The following is a 12,694-nucleotide window of genomic DNA, read 5'->3' on the forward strand; positions in this document are numbered from 1 at the left end:
TTGAAGGGGTTTCTTTCCTTTTTGTGACGCAGTTCAATATCTCTTTCCCAGAGGCAGAGAGGATGATTTGTTATACAGCGGGGGGCGGGGGCTGGTCCCGGTCCAGCAGCAGCAGCTGATCCTCTCCCAGATAAAGGGAGGTGCCGCAGTTCCCTGCTCTGCTACGTCTGATCAGACACATCGGGGTGGGATGGTCCAGGCAGCGAAGCCGCAGAGTCCAGTGGGCGGAAAGCAGGGCGCAATGACCGAAGTCTCAAGCAACGTGTGGGTAGCCCTGGTACTGGGGGTTTTTAGTGCCATCTTTGCCTGGATCTGGTTTAGGGGTACCAATGAGCAGGAGAGGTCGGAGCCCCAGAAAGAGTCCGAACAAGTGGGAGTAGGTGAAAGTGCGCCACGACAGGAGCCCAGTGCGTCTCAGCAGGAGGATGGCGGTGTCGCGCAGGGGAAGATGAGCGCACGTATTCCAGTGGGAGCACAAGTGCAGCCGGTTGTGTCCGCCCATGTACCCAGGCACGTGTTGGAGCAGGAGTCGCAACGAGTCCCAGGTACGAGTGAAATCTCTTCTCTGTACTCTGTGGCAGACCCTATTGATTTTCTTAAGCCAAAGCGCCTGGGGTCATCGTGTTTTATGGGGGTTAATGATCAACTGTTGCCGTGATGTGTATATGAGAGTTGAAAGGTTGGCTGAGCTGCCATCTATTCTACTTTAATTACTAAAAACTATATATGTCTAAGCAGTGCAAGTATAATAATCCAGTCAAAGCATGCGCCTTGCACTGCGGCACATTTACTTACACAGGCGCTAAATTGCACCGCTGCAGTTTACCGAAGCAGTCCGATCACTTTCTAAAGTAGTAAACTGAATAAGGTTAATGTTGGTAAAATGCCGGTGCAATTAAACACCTATAGTTTCTGTGCATTTTACAGGTGCAAGGTCGGGCTGCGCAGTCTTGTTGCTGCTTGTGTGCCGCATAGTCTGACTCACTGTGTGCTAATAGCGGGGATACCTGTATTGGGTTCCGGTTTGTTTAATCACACCGGATATGTTTGTAATTAGGGCTTGTCCTCTCTACAGTAATGCTGATTAAAATAAAGCCGTATTATAGTCTGAGGTAATGAAATTCAGTCACTCAATTTAGGGAAACATGGCTTTTAACCTTTAGAAAATTAGTAATTAACCCTCAGTGGCTAAACCATGAGAGGAAGAAACCATTCTTGGAGCGCTGCGTGTTTTCCTCTGAAGATCCTACAGATACTTCCAATAATGACTGTAGTGTCTGCAGCTATGGAGCATGGATTGTCCGAAGAAAAGTTGAGGCTATTGTGACCATGCCCCTAATCAGTGCTGTACAAATTCTGTGGTACGGGGGTTTTTCTGGCCTGCGTGGTCAAGTTCCAATAATGAAGCAGGTGTTACCGCTCCCTGTTTTTTAAACCACACCCATACCCACATTAATGGTGGCAGCACATTAAAAAACAATAGTTGATTCACTGCAGGGATACCGCTCGTGAAAATGTAAGTCATATTGAAGCAAACCCTTAAATTTATATGCCACATAGTCCCCTGTGGATAACACGGCAACCCCCAGCAATTTATTAAAAATTTTGGGGGCGCTTAACAATTTTCAAAATGCTAACAAACTAGGGTTCTTCAGAAAAATAGAAAAAATTGGGGAAGGTATTGGTACTGGCCTCTTCCACCGCCAGCAATAATATAATGCAAAAAATGAAATAACCAATACCTTGTTCAGATGCGGGGTGATCCCAAATTTATTGTAGTGCTCTTGACATGTGAGTCATGTTCAAACGTTTCGGGACAAACAAATGCCCTTCCTCAAGTGACTCGAGGAAGGGCATTTGTTTGTCCCGAAACGTTTGAACATGACTCACATGTCAAGAGCACTACAATAAATTTGGGATCACCCCGCATCTGAACAAGGTATTGGTTATTTCATTTTTTGCAACAAACTAGGGTTGCCACCTTTATGTCTGGCTGAGACCAGGCGGGGCAGTGACATCAGTGGGCGTGTCTGTCAGTGGGTGGGCCCATGTGGGCGGGGTTATGACACTGCGATTGGCCGATCGCCGTGTCAATCAAGGGAATCCCGCCTGGTTTTCCTTATCTGGAAAACCGGGCAGTAAGTATAGACCCGGGAAGCCACTCAAAATACCGGGCTGTCCAGGTCAAAACCGGACAGATGGCAACCCTATAACAAACCCTACCAGGCTCATGTCTCACAGGATGCATAAGGCAGGCAGAGTATGGCACATAGGGCTAGGCCTAGATTTGTGGTGAGGCCACAAAGGCCCAGGCCTAGTTCGGTAGAATTTGAGGGCTGTCATGCTGCCCAGCCTCATCAAAATAAGATATTGGCACTGGAGACTCATGTTAGTCTCTAGTGCTGTGCCCAACTAAGAGAGCGCGCATGCAGAGGAAGTGGGTGGCGTCTGGCAGGTAGGAGAGGGGGCAGGACTGCACCTGGCGGGGGGGGGAGAGGACAGCGCCTGGCAGTGGGGAGGGTACAGCGCCAGGGAGGGGCGATGGAGTTGAGAGGTTGAAAAGCAGCGCTGGCCTAGGGGCAGCCGGTTTGTAAATCCAGGCCTGCATAGGGCAGGCAGAGTATGGCACACACAGGGAGCATAGCGCAGGCAGAATATAGCCGTACATACTGTTACATAGAGTAACACAATGCTGTGCCCCTCCAGCAGTGTGAACAATGTGGTTACTTTCAGTCTGGGGCATACCTCCCAACTGTCTGTTTTCTGTGGGGCAGTCCAGAATTTGATGCCGCCCCCCCCCCCCCCCGCAGTCCCAGATTGTTAATGTCCCGACTTTCTCTTTGATCTCCTGCACTCAACGGCCAGAAAAAGATACAAGGTTTCTAAAACTTAATTGGCTTTTGGCCCAGAATACGTGCAGGTGCACTTAGATACTTTTGCAACAATTTAAGTTAATCAAAGAAACCATTGAAACAATTTAAGATAAGGTCTATTAGGGAAATAGTGACTTGCATCTTAAAAGGCAATTCACCTTCATTAGCAAAACTGTAGTAATATTAAAACCACAGAAATGTGTTCAAACTTTCATAACCTGCCAATTTGTGTAATTAGGGGATGTGGCCACACAAATGGGCATGGTCAAATCTTAGTACGTGCAGCAAATCTTTGTCCTCCTGTCTATTTCTGAAATGTTGGGAGGTATGCTGTTGTGTGAACAATGCCAGAGTTTATAATCTGAGGTGAAAACAATGCAGGGGCCAGTTAATCTCTGTAGTGATGCCTTTTTAAAGTTTACACAAGGTAAGCAGGCAGCCTTTCAGTTGGGGGGGGCACACAAGGGGGGTTGTAACGGGCCACCTTTTGCGCTGCCTTAAGTCACAGGTTGTTCCTAAACACTTGACCCTTTCCCTCCCAGAGCAGCTATAAAAAGTGAACATTTAAAGCAAAAATATAAAGCAATTCGTTATTTCCTTGGAATTTGAATCATAAGGGTTTGTACTAAAAAGATGTGAGCTAATGCATAATGAGTCGGATGTTAAGCAAATTCTAGAACACAGAGCAGCAATCCTAACAGTATTTAAATTGTATGTTCAGGGATTTCGTATATTTTGTGTGCTGGGCATGTCTGTCTTCAGCCTGAAAAGACCGATTTTGTGCATCACATTCTGTAACCAATAGATGTGTTTGAGAGTATATAAACTGAAAAATGCTCCTTGGAGCTGCAGCTTGTTGCTTGGGAAATGCAAAGTCCCTATACCCAATTCGAGCCAACGGTCCGCACGAAGTATGGGCCTTGTTGTGCACTCTGCACCATCTGACCTTGCAGCATCACCGGGTATCTTCTCTATTGCCTGCCCCAGCACCCAAAATTCCTTGTACCATAGCATAGAAGTTGCAGGATTCCCTGAATCCTGCTACATATGTGGCTAAAAGTTGTAGTTCATCTTTTTGTTCAGCAGCATCTGATATTCCAAATTTGAATGCAATGTTTTTGCTAGTGTCCCACATACACTAGCAACCAGGGCCTTAATAGAACTGACTAATAAAAAGGTAAAATACAATTGTCGCTTCACGGAGCAATGGGTTTTTGCTGCTGGGGACAGCTAAAAGCTGGAAACCTATTCAAAAACTATAAAATAACGAAGACTAATAGAAAAGATTCCAATAGTTTATATGCTATACCATAAGTTGTTGCCAAAGAAGAACTACTGTTTTTAAATCTTTAAATCACTGGGAAGCTTTTTTCAAATCCTGTCCCTACATGCAGCATATAGAAACTCTCCTGCCTCATAAGGTGAACCACCTTTTTAATTACAGGGTATTCTACTGAAGTTAACTTTAATTATGTTATAGAATGGCCAATTCTAAGCAACTTGTCACTTGGTCTTCAGTATTTTTAGTTCTTTTTTATTTATTTGCTTTTTTCTAACTCTTTCCAGTTTTTTTAAATGAGGGTCACTGACCTCATTTATTTCATGCATTAAAAGGTAAATTTAAGAAGCAATCTGAAGAGCATTCTAGCCTTCAGACACAATGTGCTGATATCATCCAGTGCTGAAACAAATGAATAACTTTTTTTTTTCCTGAACCCATGACAAAAAGCTTGTCTGAAAATCTGATCTGTTAAGAATTTCTTTTAGAACCAAGTGCATCCCTACTTTTAATTGGCATGGTCATTGAAAGAAATGTTAAATTTTTCATAAGCTGTTAGCTGCTTATGTCAATGTGTAACATCTACACCTATATTGGTTTGTTCTTGATTAACGTTATCATTCTCCCCTCTCTCTAGATCATGATGCTGCTCAAAATAAGAAACCAAAATCCAAAGTGATATTAGAACCAATTGTGAAAGCAAAAGAGTCTCTAAATCCCTGTCAAACTGAAACTCCACAAGTCTTATGTAAAACAGAAAATGGAGCTCTATCCATACAAAAGGAGTTTGACTTGGGCAAGAAAGATTATCCTGAACCATCCGTTGCAGAAGATGAATTAATTGTCCCACAAGAATGTGTTTATTCTATGCCAGGCATGCCATGTGAAGACCAGGTGGTAGAATGCAAACTTTCACCAAATGTGAAAACCACTGGAGCAATAACAGAATGTCAAGAACAGGAAGATGCTTTTCTTCCGCACAGCTCCGGGGGTGGAAACTACGAAGCAATACTTCTGCCACAAAGTCGCACAGAAGCAGAACATATGGATTTACCAGTCCCAAACTTAATTGGTGAAAAGTGTGAACCAGTGCATAGTCCTGAGAAGATTGAGCTAGTCCGTGCAACCATATCAGATGCAAAGTTACCAGACACTGATAATACAAAGCTAAAGAGAGTGGCAGCAGTACAACCAATGTCCCATAATATAAAAGTTGACTTTAAAGTGCATTATATAACCCACTCTGACACCCAGTGGGTTGCTGTCATTGGGAATCATGAGAATTTGGGTGGATGGGAGACCTTAGTGCCACTAAAATCTGGAAAAGATGGCTTCTGGTCACATTCTGTGATCCTGCCAGCAGACACCAGTGTGGAATGGAAGTTTGTGATGGTGGAAAATGGAAAGATTAAGCGCTGGGAAGAATGCTGTAACAGGAGTTTGACTACTGGGCATGATGATGTAGAAGCCCATGAGTTGTGGGGCTATCTTTGAGAGATGTATGGCATTTTAGAGTTTACTTGCTTATTTTGTCCACTTTGACGATGTCCTGTTTCATCAGATACAGTGACTCTTACTCCAGTCTATTCAACATGTTATGAATGCTTTTATTGAAATTGAACCCATACACTATTTATACAGCTAAACTGTATCCTACAGTTGTGTGTGTGTATATACATGCTAAATATGCTGCATTTCTACAGTAAACAGACAGGAATTCATAAGCAAGTTGGGCCTAGTCCGGTTCAGTGAGCCATAAAAAAACTCACCCCCCCCCCCCCCCAAGGTCTTGGACTTGATGTGGGTTTTTAATATATTTGAGAGTCCCTTTATGAGTGGAAGCAAAAAAAACATTAAAGCAAACCTTGCATCTTCAGTACATGGCATTTCAATTTTTACCACAATTAAAAGAAAAATGTTTCTTTTAATAGTATGCCTTTTCCCTGTATGTTTGCTATTTAAATATGATTAGGGACGACTATATTGCTTTGGCTGAAATAGTTTAAATCAGGATATCTGTTAAGCCAATAGGTATTACAGTTATAGTTGTCCAAGTTGAATATAACTAAAAGCCAGGAATAAATTACTTATGATCCATTCATTTTCACTTTGAATTGAATATAATAAAACTGTACTTGGGAATATGGAAAGTTCCCCTTTTTAATAAACTCTCTGCATGTTTGTAGATAAATTGTCATTAAGGAGAAGTGGGTAACTTTAATATTAATAAAACTGCATTTTGTAACATGAATATTTTCTTGTGAAATTTGTAATGTTGAATCTTGTAATGGGCAGACTTCTGCTTCTACAAAATGACTTACTGTGTGACTGTTAAATGCTTGCAGACTGTGTTTCATCGGGTCACTTGTAAAAGTGTGGGTGTCTTTGTTTTTTCTTATTTGCAGCACGTTTCCCTTCAATGGTGGGTTTGTCTTTCCTTGATAAACTGTTCACCAGCATATAGCTGACTTTATCAGGGATAGTGACATATACCAAGGTATGCCTCTATAATGCCGTTCAGCGCTTCTTACTGCTGTTTTGACTGTACAGCCAGGGATTCCTAGGGTAGAGTTGAATATGTCCATTTCTGATTTTATCCTACAAAAATCATCCTTGGAAACTAAGATGGTGACATGGCTCTACTATAGATGTATGCCTTGACTGGAGGGCACAAAGGTGTACTTTAACTACTAGTATGTATATGTCTTATAAAGCACTACTTATATACACAGTACTGTACAGCAGAACAATACATTGATAGAGGGTCTACTATATTAAATACAAAAGTGCATTTAAAAACAAAGGGTCAAACAGACAAGTGGAAGGAGAATCTTGACCTATAGAGCTTGTAGTCTAAGCTGGTGATTCCCACTCGGTGGCTTCTAAGTAACCTGTTGCTCTCTCTGCCCTCAAGGCAAGTTTTGGTTGCATAAAAACGGGTGTATTGCCAAACCGAGCCTCCTATGGGCTGTCCCTAACAAATCACAAGCCTAATATGGCATCACCAGCGGTTTTGCATTTGTTGTCAGTTGTATATTTTAATCCATGGGGAAAAAAAGTGTTTAACATTCCACTGTTTTTGGTAACATGGCACACTCAGATTACATTTGAATAGTTAATTCATGCCAATTAGAAATGGTAAACATTTATTCATGTAAACCTACAAGAAACATGGAGCTTGCATTCAGCATGAACAATGCCCATGTGCCTATAAGTAGGCAAGAAAATGATCTGGAAACGTTCTCCAGAAACCTAAGAATTATGGAAAGGCAATCTTTTGTTGACTCCATTTTAATCAAATAATTCAAGTTTTAAATAATTTCATTTTTCTCTGTAATAATAAAATAGTATCTTGTAGTTCATCCCAACCTAAAATAGAATTAAACCTTGATGGAGGCAAACAATCCTATTGGGTTTATTTTATATTGAATTATTATAATATTTATTTTATATTGAAATTATTGAAGTAGACTTAAGGTATGAAGATCGAAATTACGGAAAGACCCCTTATCTGGAAACCCTAGGTCCTGAACATTCTGGATAAAAGATCCCATACCTGTGTAAGAATGTAATAAATTACAGTGCTAAATTGGTGTTAACATGCATTCAAGGGTACACTTCAGCAGGATCAGGTTAAAAACCCTGTGTCTGGACCAAAACATCGAAGGCTAATATCAATGGGGGGCAGAGGGCAAAGTCTAGTTAGGCCATTGGTTTGTTCCTTTGGCTCTTTTTAAGTAATCTCAAGAAGTACATATACTGTAATTGTTCCCCGTTATTTTCCAAATTAATGGCTTTGACACAAATTATCCACCAATCTCTTCCAGGACAGACATAATGCTGACCTTCTAAGACTGCATCCCCCTCCTCCATGGGCCTTCATTACCTACTTCTTTTCCTTATTTGCCTTAATTCAGATTATTTGTGGCAGCAGTGGAACATGTTTTATTTGTGGGCCCATTTTGAAAAAAAAAATCATTACCAGGGCAATTACAGCTCAGATCATGCTGCAGATCACTCTCCCACTGATCTTTAATATGAAATAGACTAGTTGTGAAGCTAAAAGAGAATTATCCATCATTTAAATTCCGACTACAACTCACTTTAGAAACCGTACAGAATAGCTATATTTAGAAAGATTCTTATTTTCATTAGATAAAGTGAATCACATTTTCTCAATATTTCTTGTTTATGTCATTGTGTGTGGGGGAGGATATATAATATTGCTTACAATTATGGAGGTTTTATGTAGGGCCGCCGTTAGCGATCACGGGGCTCCGTACAACAAAAATATTTGGGGCCCAGCCCACCCAGGCCGCAAACCCCACACCAGAACTTGCCCACTCCATATCAAAGTTAAAAGACCACACAGACATTAGCGCTAAAAAAGATTGGTGCCAGGGCCCCCCCTTACAAGTTAAAAAAAATGGGGCCCCAAAGAATATTTTTTTAAAAAACATTGGTGGCAGGGGCCTATAGAGTATTAAAATAATACATTGGTGGCCAGGGGATTAAAAAAATAAAAAAAAACACACATTGATGTTCAGAGGAATTGAACTTCAGGACTTCAACTTCGCCTCTTTTCGTGACTTTGGGTCTTTACGCCGCTTCAGGACTTAAATTTCGTCTGTTTCCGTGACTTTTTGCCACTTCAGCTTCGGCTATTTTTTGTGGCTTCGAGTCTTTTCGCCGTTTCGGGACTTCGGCTTTTCTCTAGTCGGCCCTCCTGTCAGTGCAGACGTATGGGTTATGTCCAGGTTCACCTCTGGAGGCAGGACAGAAGAATGTCTCTTGGCCCCTCCCTCAGGATATATAGGCTGGCTCCACCTCTGTTCCTCAGTTCTTTTGTCCTGCCTTGGAGGTCAAGGATAGAAATTTCACTGCTATTTTTTATTTTAATTTCCTTTACAGATGGAGGCATGCAATGCTGTCTCCCAACGTTTTGTCTGTTTCCTCCTTGCTGGCATATTGCAGCAAGTGGAATATTGACCACACATTCCTTGGATGCTTTAGTGCAGCTTACCAGCACTATGCGTTTTCCATCCTTGCTAGCATATTGCAGCAAGTGGAATCAGGAGGCCACAAACCATGGAGGTCTGTATGGCTATCCCTCCTTGCTGGCAGTTTGCAGCAAAGTGGCCTGGGGCTGCTTCAGCCAGTACCCTATCTAGGCACATCCCTTCTCTATGGCTTCCTATAGCATTCAATCCTTGCTAATGCCTTACTTGAACTCGCATGGTTCCTTCCTTAAGGGCGCGTTCCTCAGAACTAGAAGCGCCCTGACTGGGATTAAGCTGCGTGCTGAGCGCGCCTTCCAACAGTGACGTCATAACAGTGCGCCTTGGGTTGGCGCGCCTAGGTCGCACACATGCGGCTCTCTGTATATGGCGCAGCGCGATGACGTCATCGCCGCCATTTTGTTTTTTCATAAGCGCATCGTTACAGGGAGCACAGCGTGCTCTCCACCTTCTGGCTCTGTTCCAAGACAGTTAAGCTGCGCACAAAGAGCAGCATCCCAGCATCTCATCACCAGCTTCCATCAGAGTATCATCTGGTAAAGGCATTATATTTCTATACTATGGAGAGATCAGATTCTTTAAAAGAACTGAGAGAGGATATACAGACTGCAAAATCTGTTAAGAAACCAGCTAAAAAGCCTGTAAAAGGGGCCAAATGCAAGAAATGTAAGCATACACTTCGTAAGTCAGAATCCATATACTGTACTGACTGCAGCCCAATGGAGCCACCTATCCTGTCTCCTCAACAGCTCACAAATAACAATTCACCCTTGTTGGAATTACACAGCAATGATAACTCTTTGCCTCATACACCAACAGGCAGCGCAGCACCACAAGTCCCTCCACAACTAGGGGAATTTTTAGAATGGGTAAAGACTGCACTTTCCACTTTCCAACAACACACCACTAAGCGCAAGGCGCTGGACTCCCCACCTGATATTTCAGATTCTGAGGCAGGTCCTTCCTCCCGCATAGATGCCATGTCCTGTTTGGAATCAGTTGCACCAGAATCAGGGGAGTTGAGCTCAGATTCACAGAGTGATTCAGACACTGAACAGCCTACTTTTGCTAAGCCAGATATTTCAAAGAAACTCCTGAGGGAGATGATGGCAACTTTAGAAATAAAAGATGAAACTGTGACAGTCTCTAAGGCAGATAAGGTGCTGGGGGTCCATCAAAAGAAATCACGTGCATTCCCTATTTTTACATCCATCACTAAAACTATTGATACAGAATGGTCACAACCTGACCGCCGTTTTACCTTATCAAAACGTTTTTATGATACCTACCCTGTTCCTGAGGAACAGCGCAAAGTATGGGATAAGCCTCCTAGGGCAGATTCGGCCATTTCCAGACTCTCCAAACAAACTACACTACCAACTGAAGAGTCGGCATTTAAAGTTCCCATGGATAGAAAACTAGAGTCTTCACTCAAACGAGCATACACTCAAACAGCGGCAATCCTCAGACCAGCCACAGCAGCAGCAGGCCTTGCTCGCACGGCTAGACATTAGGCACAACAAATTGCCCAGAACCCTCCTACTTCAGCCCAGGAGTTAGCAGGGGACATGGGTAGACTTAACACTGCCCTTTCCTTTCTGGCCGAAACAGCGTTAGAGATTATTCGGCTAGCTGCCAGATCTTCCGCAAATTCAGTGATGGCAAGACAGGCTCTCTGGCTTCGCCACTGGTCAGGGGATACCGCCTCCAAGAATAAGCTCTTGAAACTGTGCTATACCGGTGAGTCCTTGTTCGGCCCTGACCTCAAGCAAATCATCACGGAAGTCACAGGTGGAAAAAGTACTTTCCTTCCACCGGGAAAAAGAGGGCGCATGGATCAACCCAACAGATCCACCAATAGGCGGACATGGTCCACTCCTAACCGCAATTTTCGTTCCTTTCGCTCACCTAACTTTCGTAACACCGGCTCAGACCAAGGTGCAAGGCGTAATAAAACGCAGTGGCAACAGCCAGGTAGGCACAGGAAGCCTACCATTCCCAAGCCCACCTCTGTCTGACTGCCCCCACCACAACCCAGCATCCAAGGTAGGAGGTCGATTGTCAAACTTCCTGTCATGCTGGGAAACACACGTTCTAGACACTTGGGTTCTGCAAATTATCCAGAATGGCTACAGAATTTATTTTACCACATTGACTCCAAGACAATTCGTTCCATCAGTGGTGCCTCCACACAAGCAACAAGCTTTAAAATAAGCCGTACTGGACCTACAACACTCACAAGTCATCATTCCTGTGCCACAACTTCAAAAATCCAAAGGATTCTATTCCAATCTCTTTCTGGTCTCAAAAAAAGAAGGATCCTTCCGACCAGTTCTGAACCTCAAACGGTTGAATCTCTTCATTCACAACCAAAAATTCAAAATGGAGTCGATCAGGTCAGCCATAGCCTTCATGAAATCCAACTGTTTCCTGACATCGATCGACCTCCAAGATGCGTACCTCCATGTTCCCATCCACCCCAGTTCTCATCCCTTTCTCCGTTTTGCAGTCGACGACCAACACTTTGTAGCTCTCCCGTTCGGACTTTGTACAGCTCCAAGAGTGTTTACCAAGGTGCTTGCACCATTGATTGCTCACTTGAGAACAATGGGGATTCATGTGTTACCATATCTCGACGATCTGCTACTCAAAGCAGCGACTCAGGAGCAAGCTGTCAGGGACACGGAGATCACCTTGCAAACTCTTTCACAACACGGTTGGCTGATAAACCACCGCAAAAGCTCACTCCTTCCTTCCCAGAGCATAACCTTTTTGGGTCTACGATTCGACTCCAAACACCAGACTGTACAACTTCCAGAGGACAAGATCAACAATCTTGTCAACAATACTGCGAAACTTCTACAACAAACCATAGTGACGGCCGGCGATTGCCTTCAGCTCTTAGGGTTCATGGTATCAGCTCTAGAAGCAGTTCCGTTCGCCAGATTTCATCTGCGTCCTCTTCAACGACATTTTTTACAATGCTGGAACAAAGATCATCAGGATCTTCAACAAACCATTCCCATCTCTCCTCAAACCAGGAGCAGCCTCTATTGGTGGACCAACAGAATGCACCTGCAATCGGGCAGGTGCATTCTGTTTGGCTGGGGGGCTGTATATCGCGAACACACTCTACAAGGTCGCTGGGACTTCCAAGAGTCCCGACTGCCAATCAATGTACTGGAGCTACGAGCCATTGTGTTGGCCCTTCAGGGCTGGTCCAGCCTTCTCCGTGCGCACCCAGTCCGGATTCAGTCAGACAATTCCACGGCGGTAGCCTACGTTAACAAGCAAGGGGGAACCCGCAGCAAGCAAGCGATGCTGGAGGCTACAAAAATCCTGACATGGGCCGAACTCCATGTTCCTGCTATCTCGGCAGTGTTTATTCCCGGAGTTCTCAATTGTGAAGCCGACTTCCTCAGCAGGCAAACACTGGACCAAGGGGAATGGAGTTTACATCCCGAGGTATTCTCCCAGATCACGAACAAGTGGGGGGTACCAGCCATAGACATTCTGGCATCCAG

The 12,694-nt window shown here is 43.7% G+C and overlaps 1 protein-coding gene across 1 annotated transcript; it reads left to right on the forward strand.

Moving 5' to 3' along the window:
- Positions 1-89: 89 nt before the first annotated feature.
- On the forward strand, positions 90-6,403 carry LOC108711198. Its single transcript, XM_018252687.2, has 2 exons — positions 90-545; positions 4,790-6,403. The coding sequence occupies exons 1-2, from the start codon at positions 191-193 to the stop codon at positions 5,644-5,646; spliced, it is 1,212 nt and encodes a 403-aa protein (XP_018108176.1). The 5' UTR covers positions 90-190; the 3' UTR covers positions 5,647-6,403.
- The last annotated feature ends 6,291 nt before the right edge of the window (positions 6,404-12,694 follow it).

This window comes from Xenopus laevis, chromosome 1L (assembly GCF_017654675.1).
Source record: "Xenopus laevis strain J_2021 chromosome 1L, Xenopus_laevis_v10.1, whole genome shotgun sequence".
Classification (NCBI taxonomy): Eukaryota; Metazoa; Chordata; class Amphibia; order Anura; family Pipidae; genus Xenopus; species Xenopus laevis.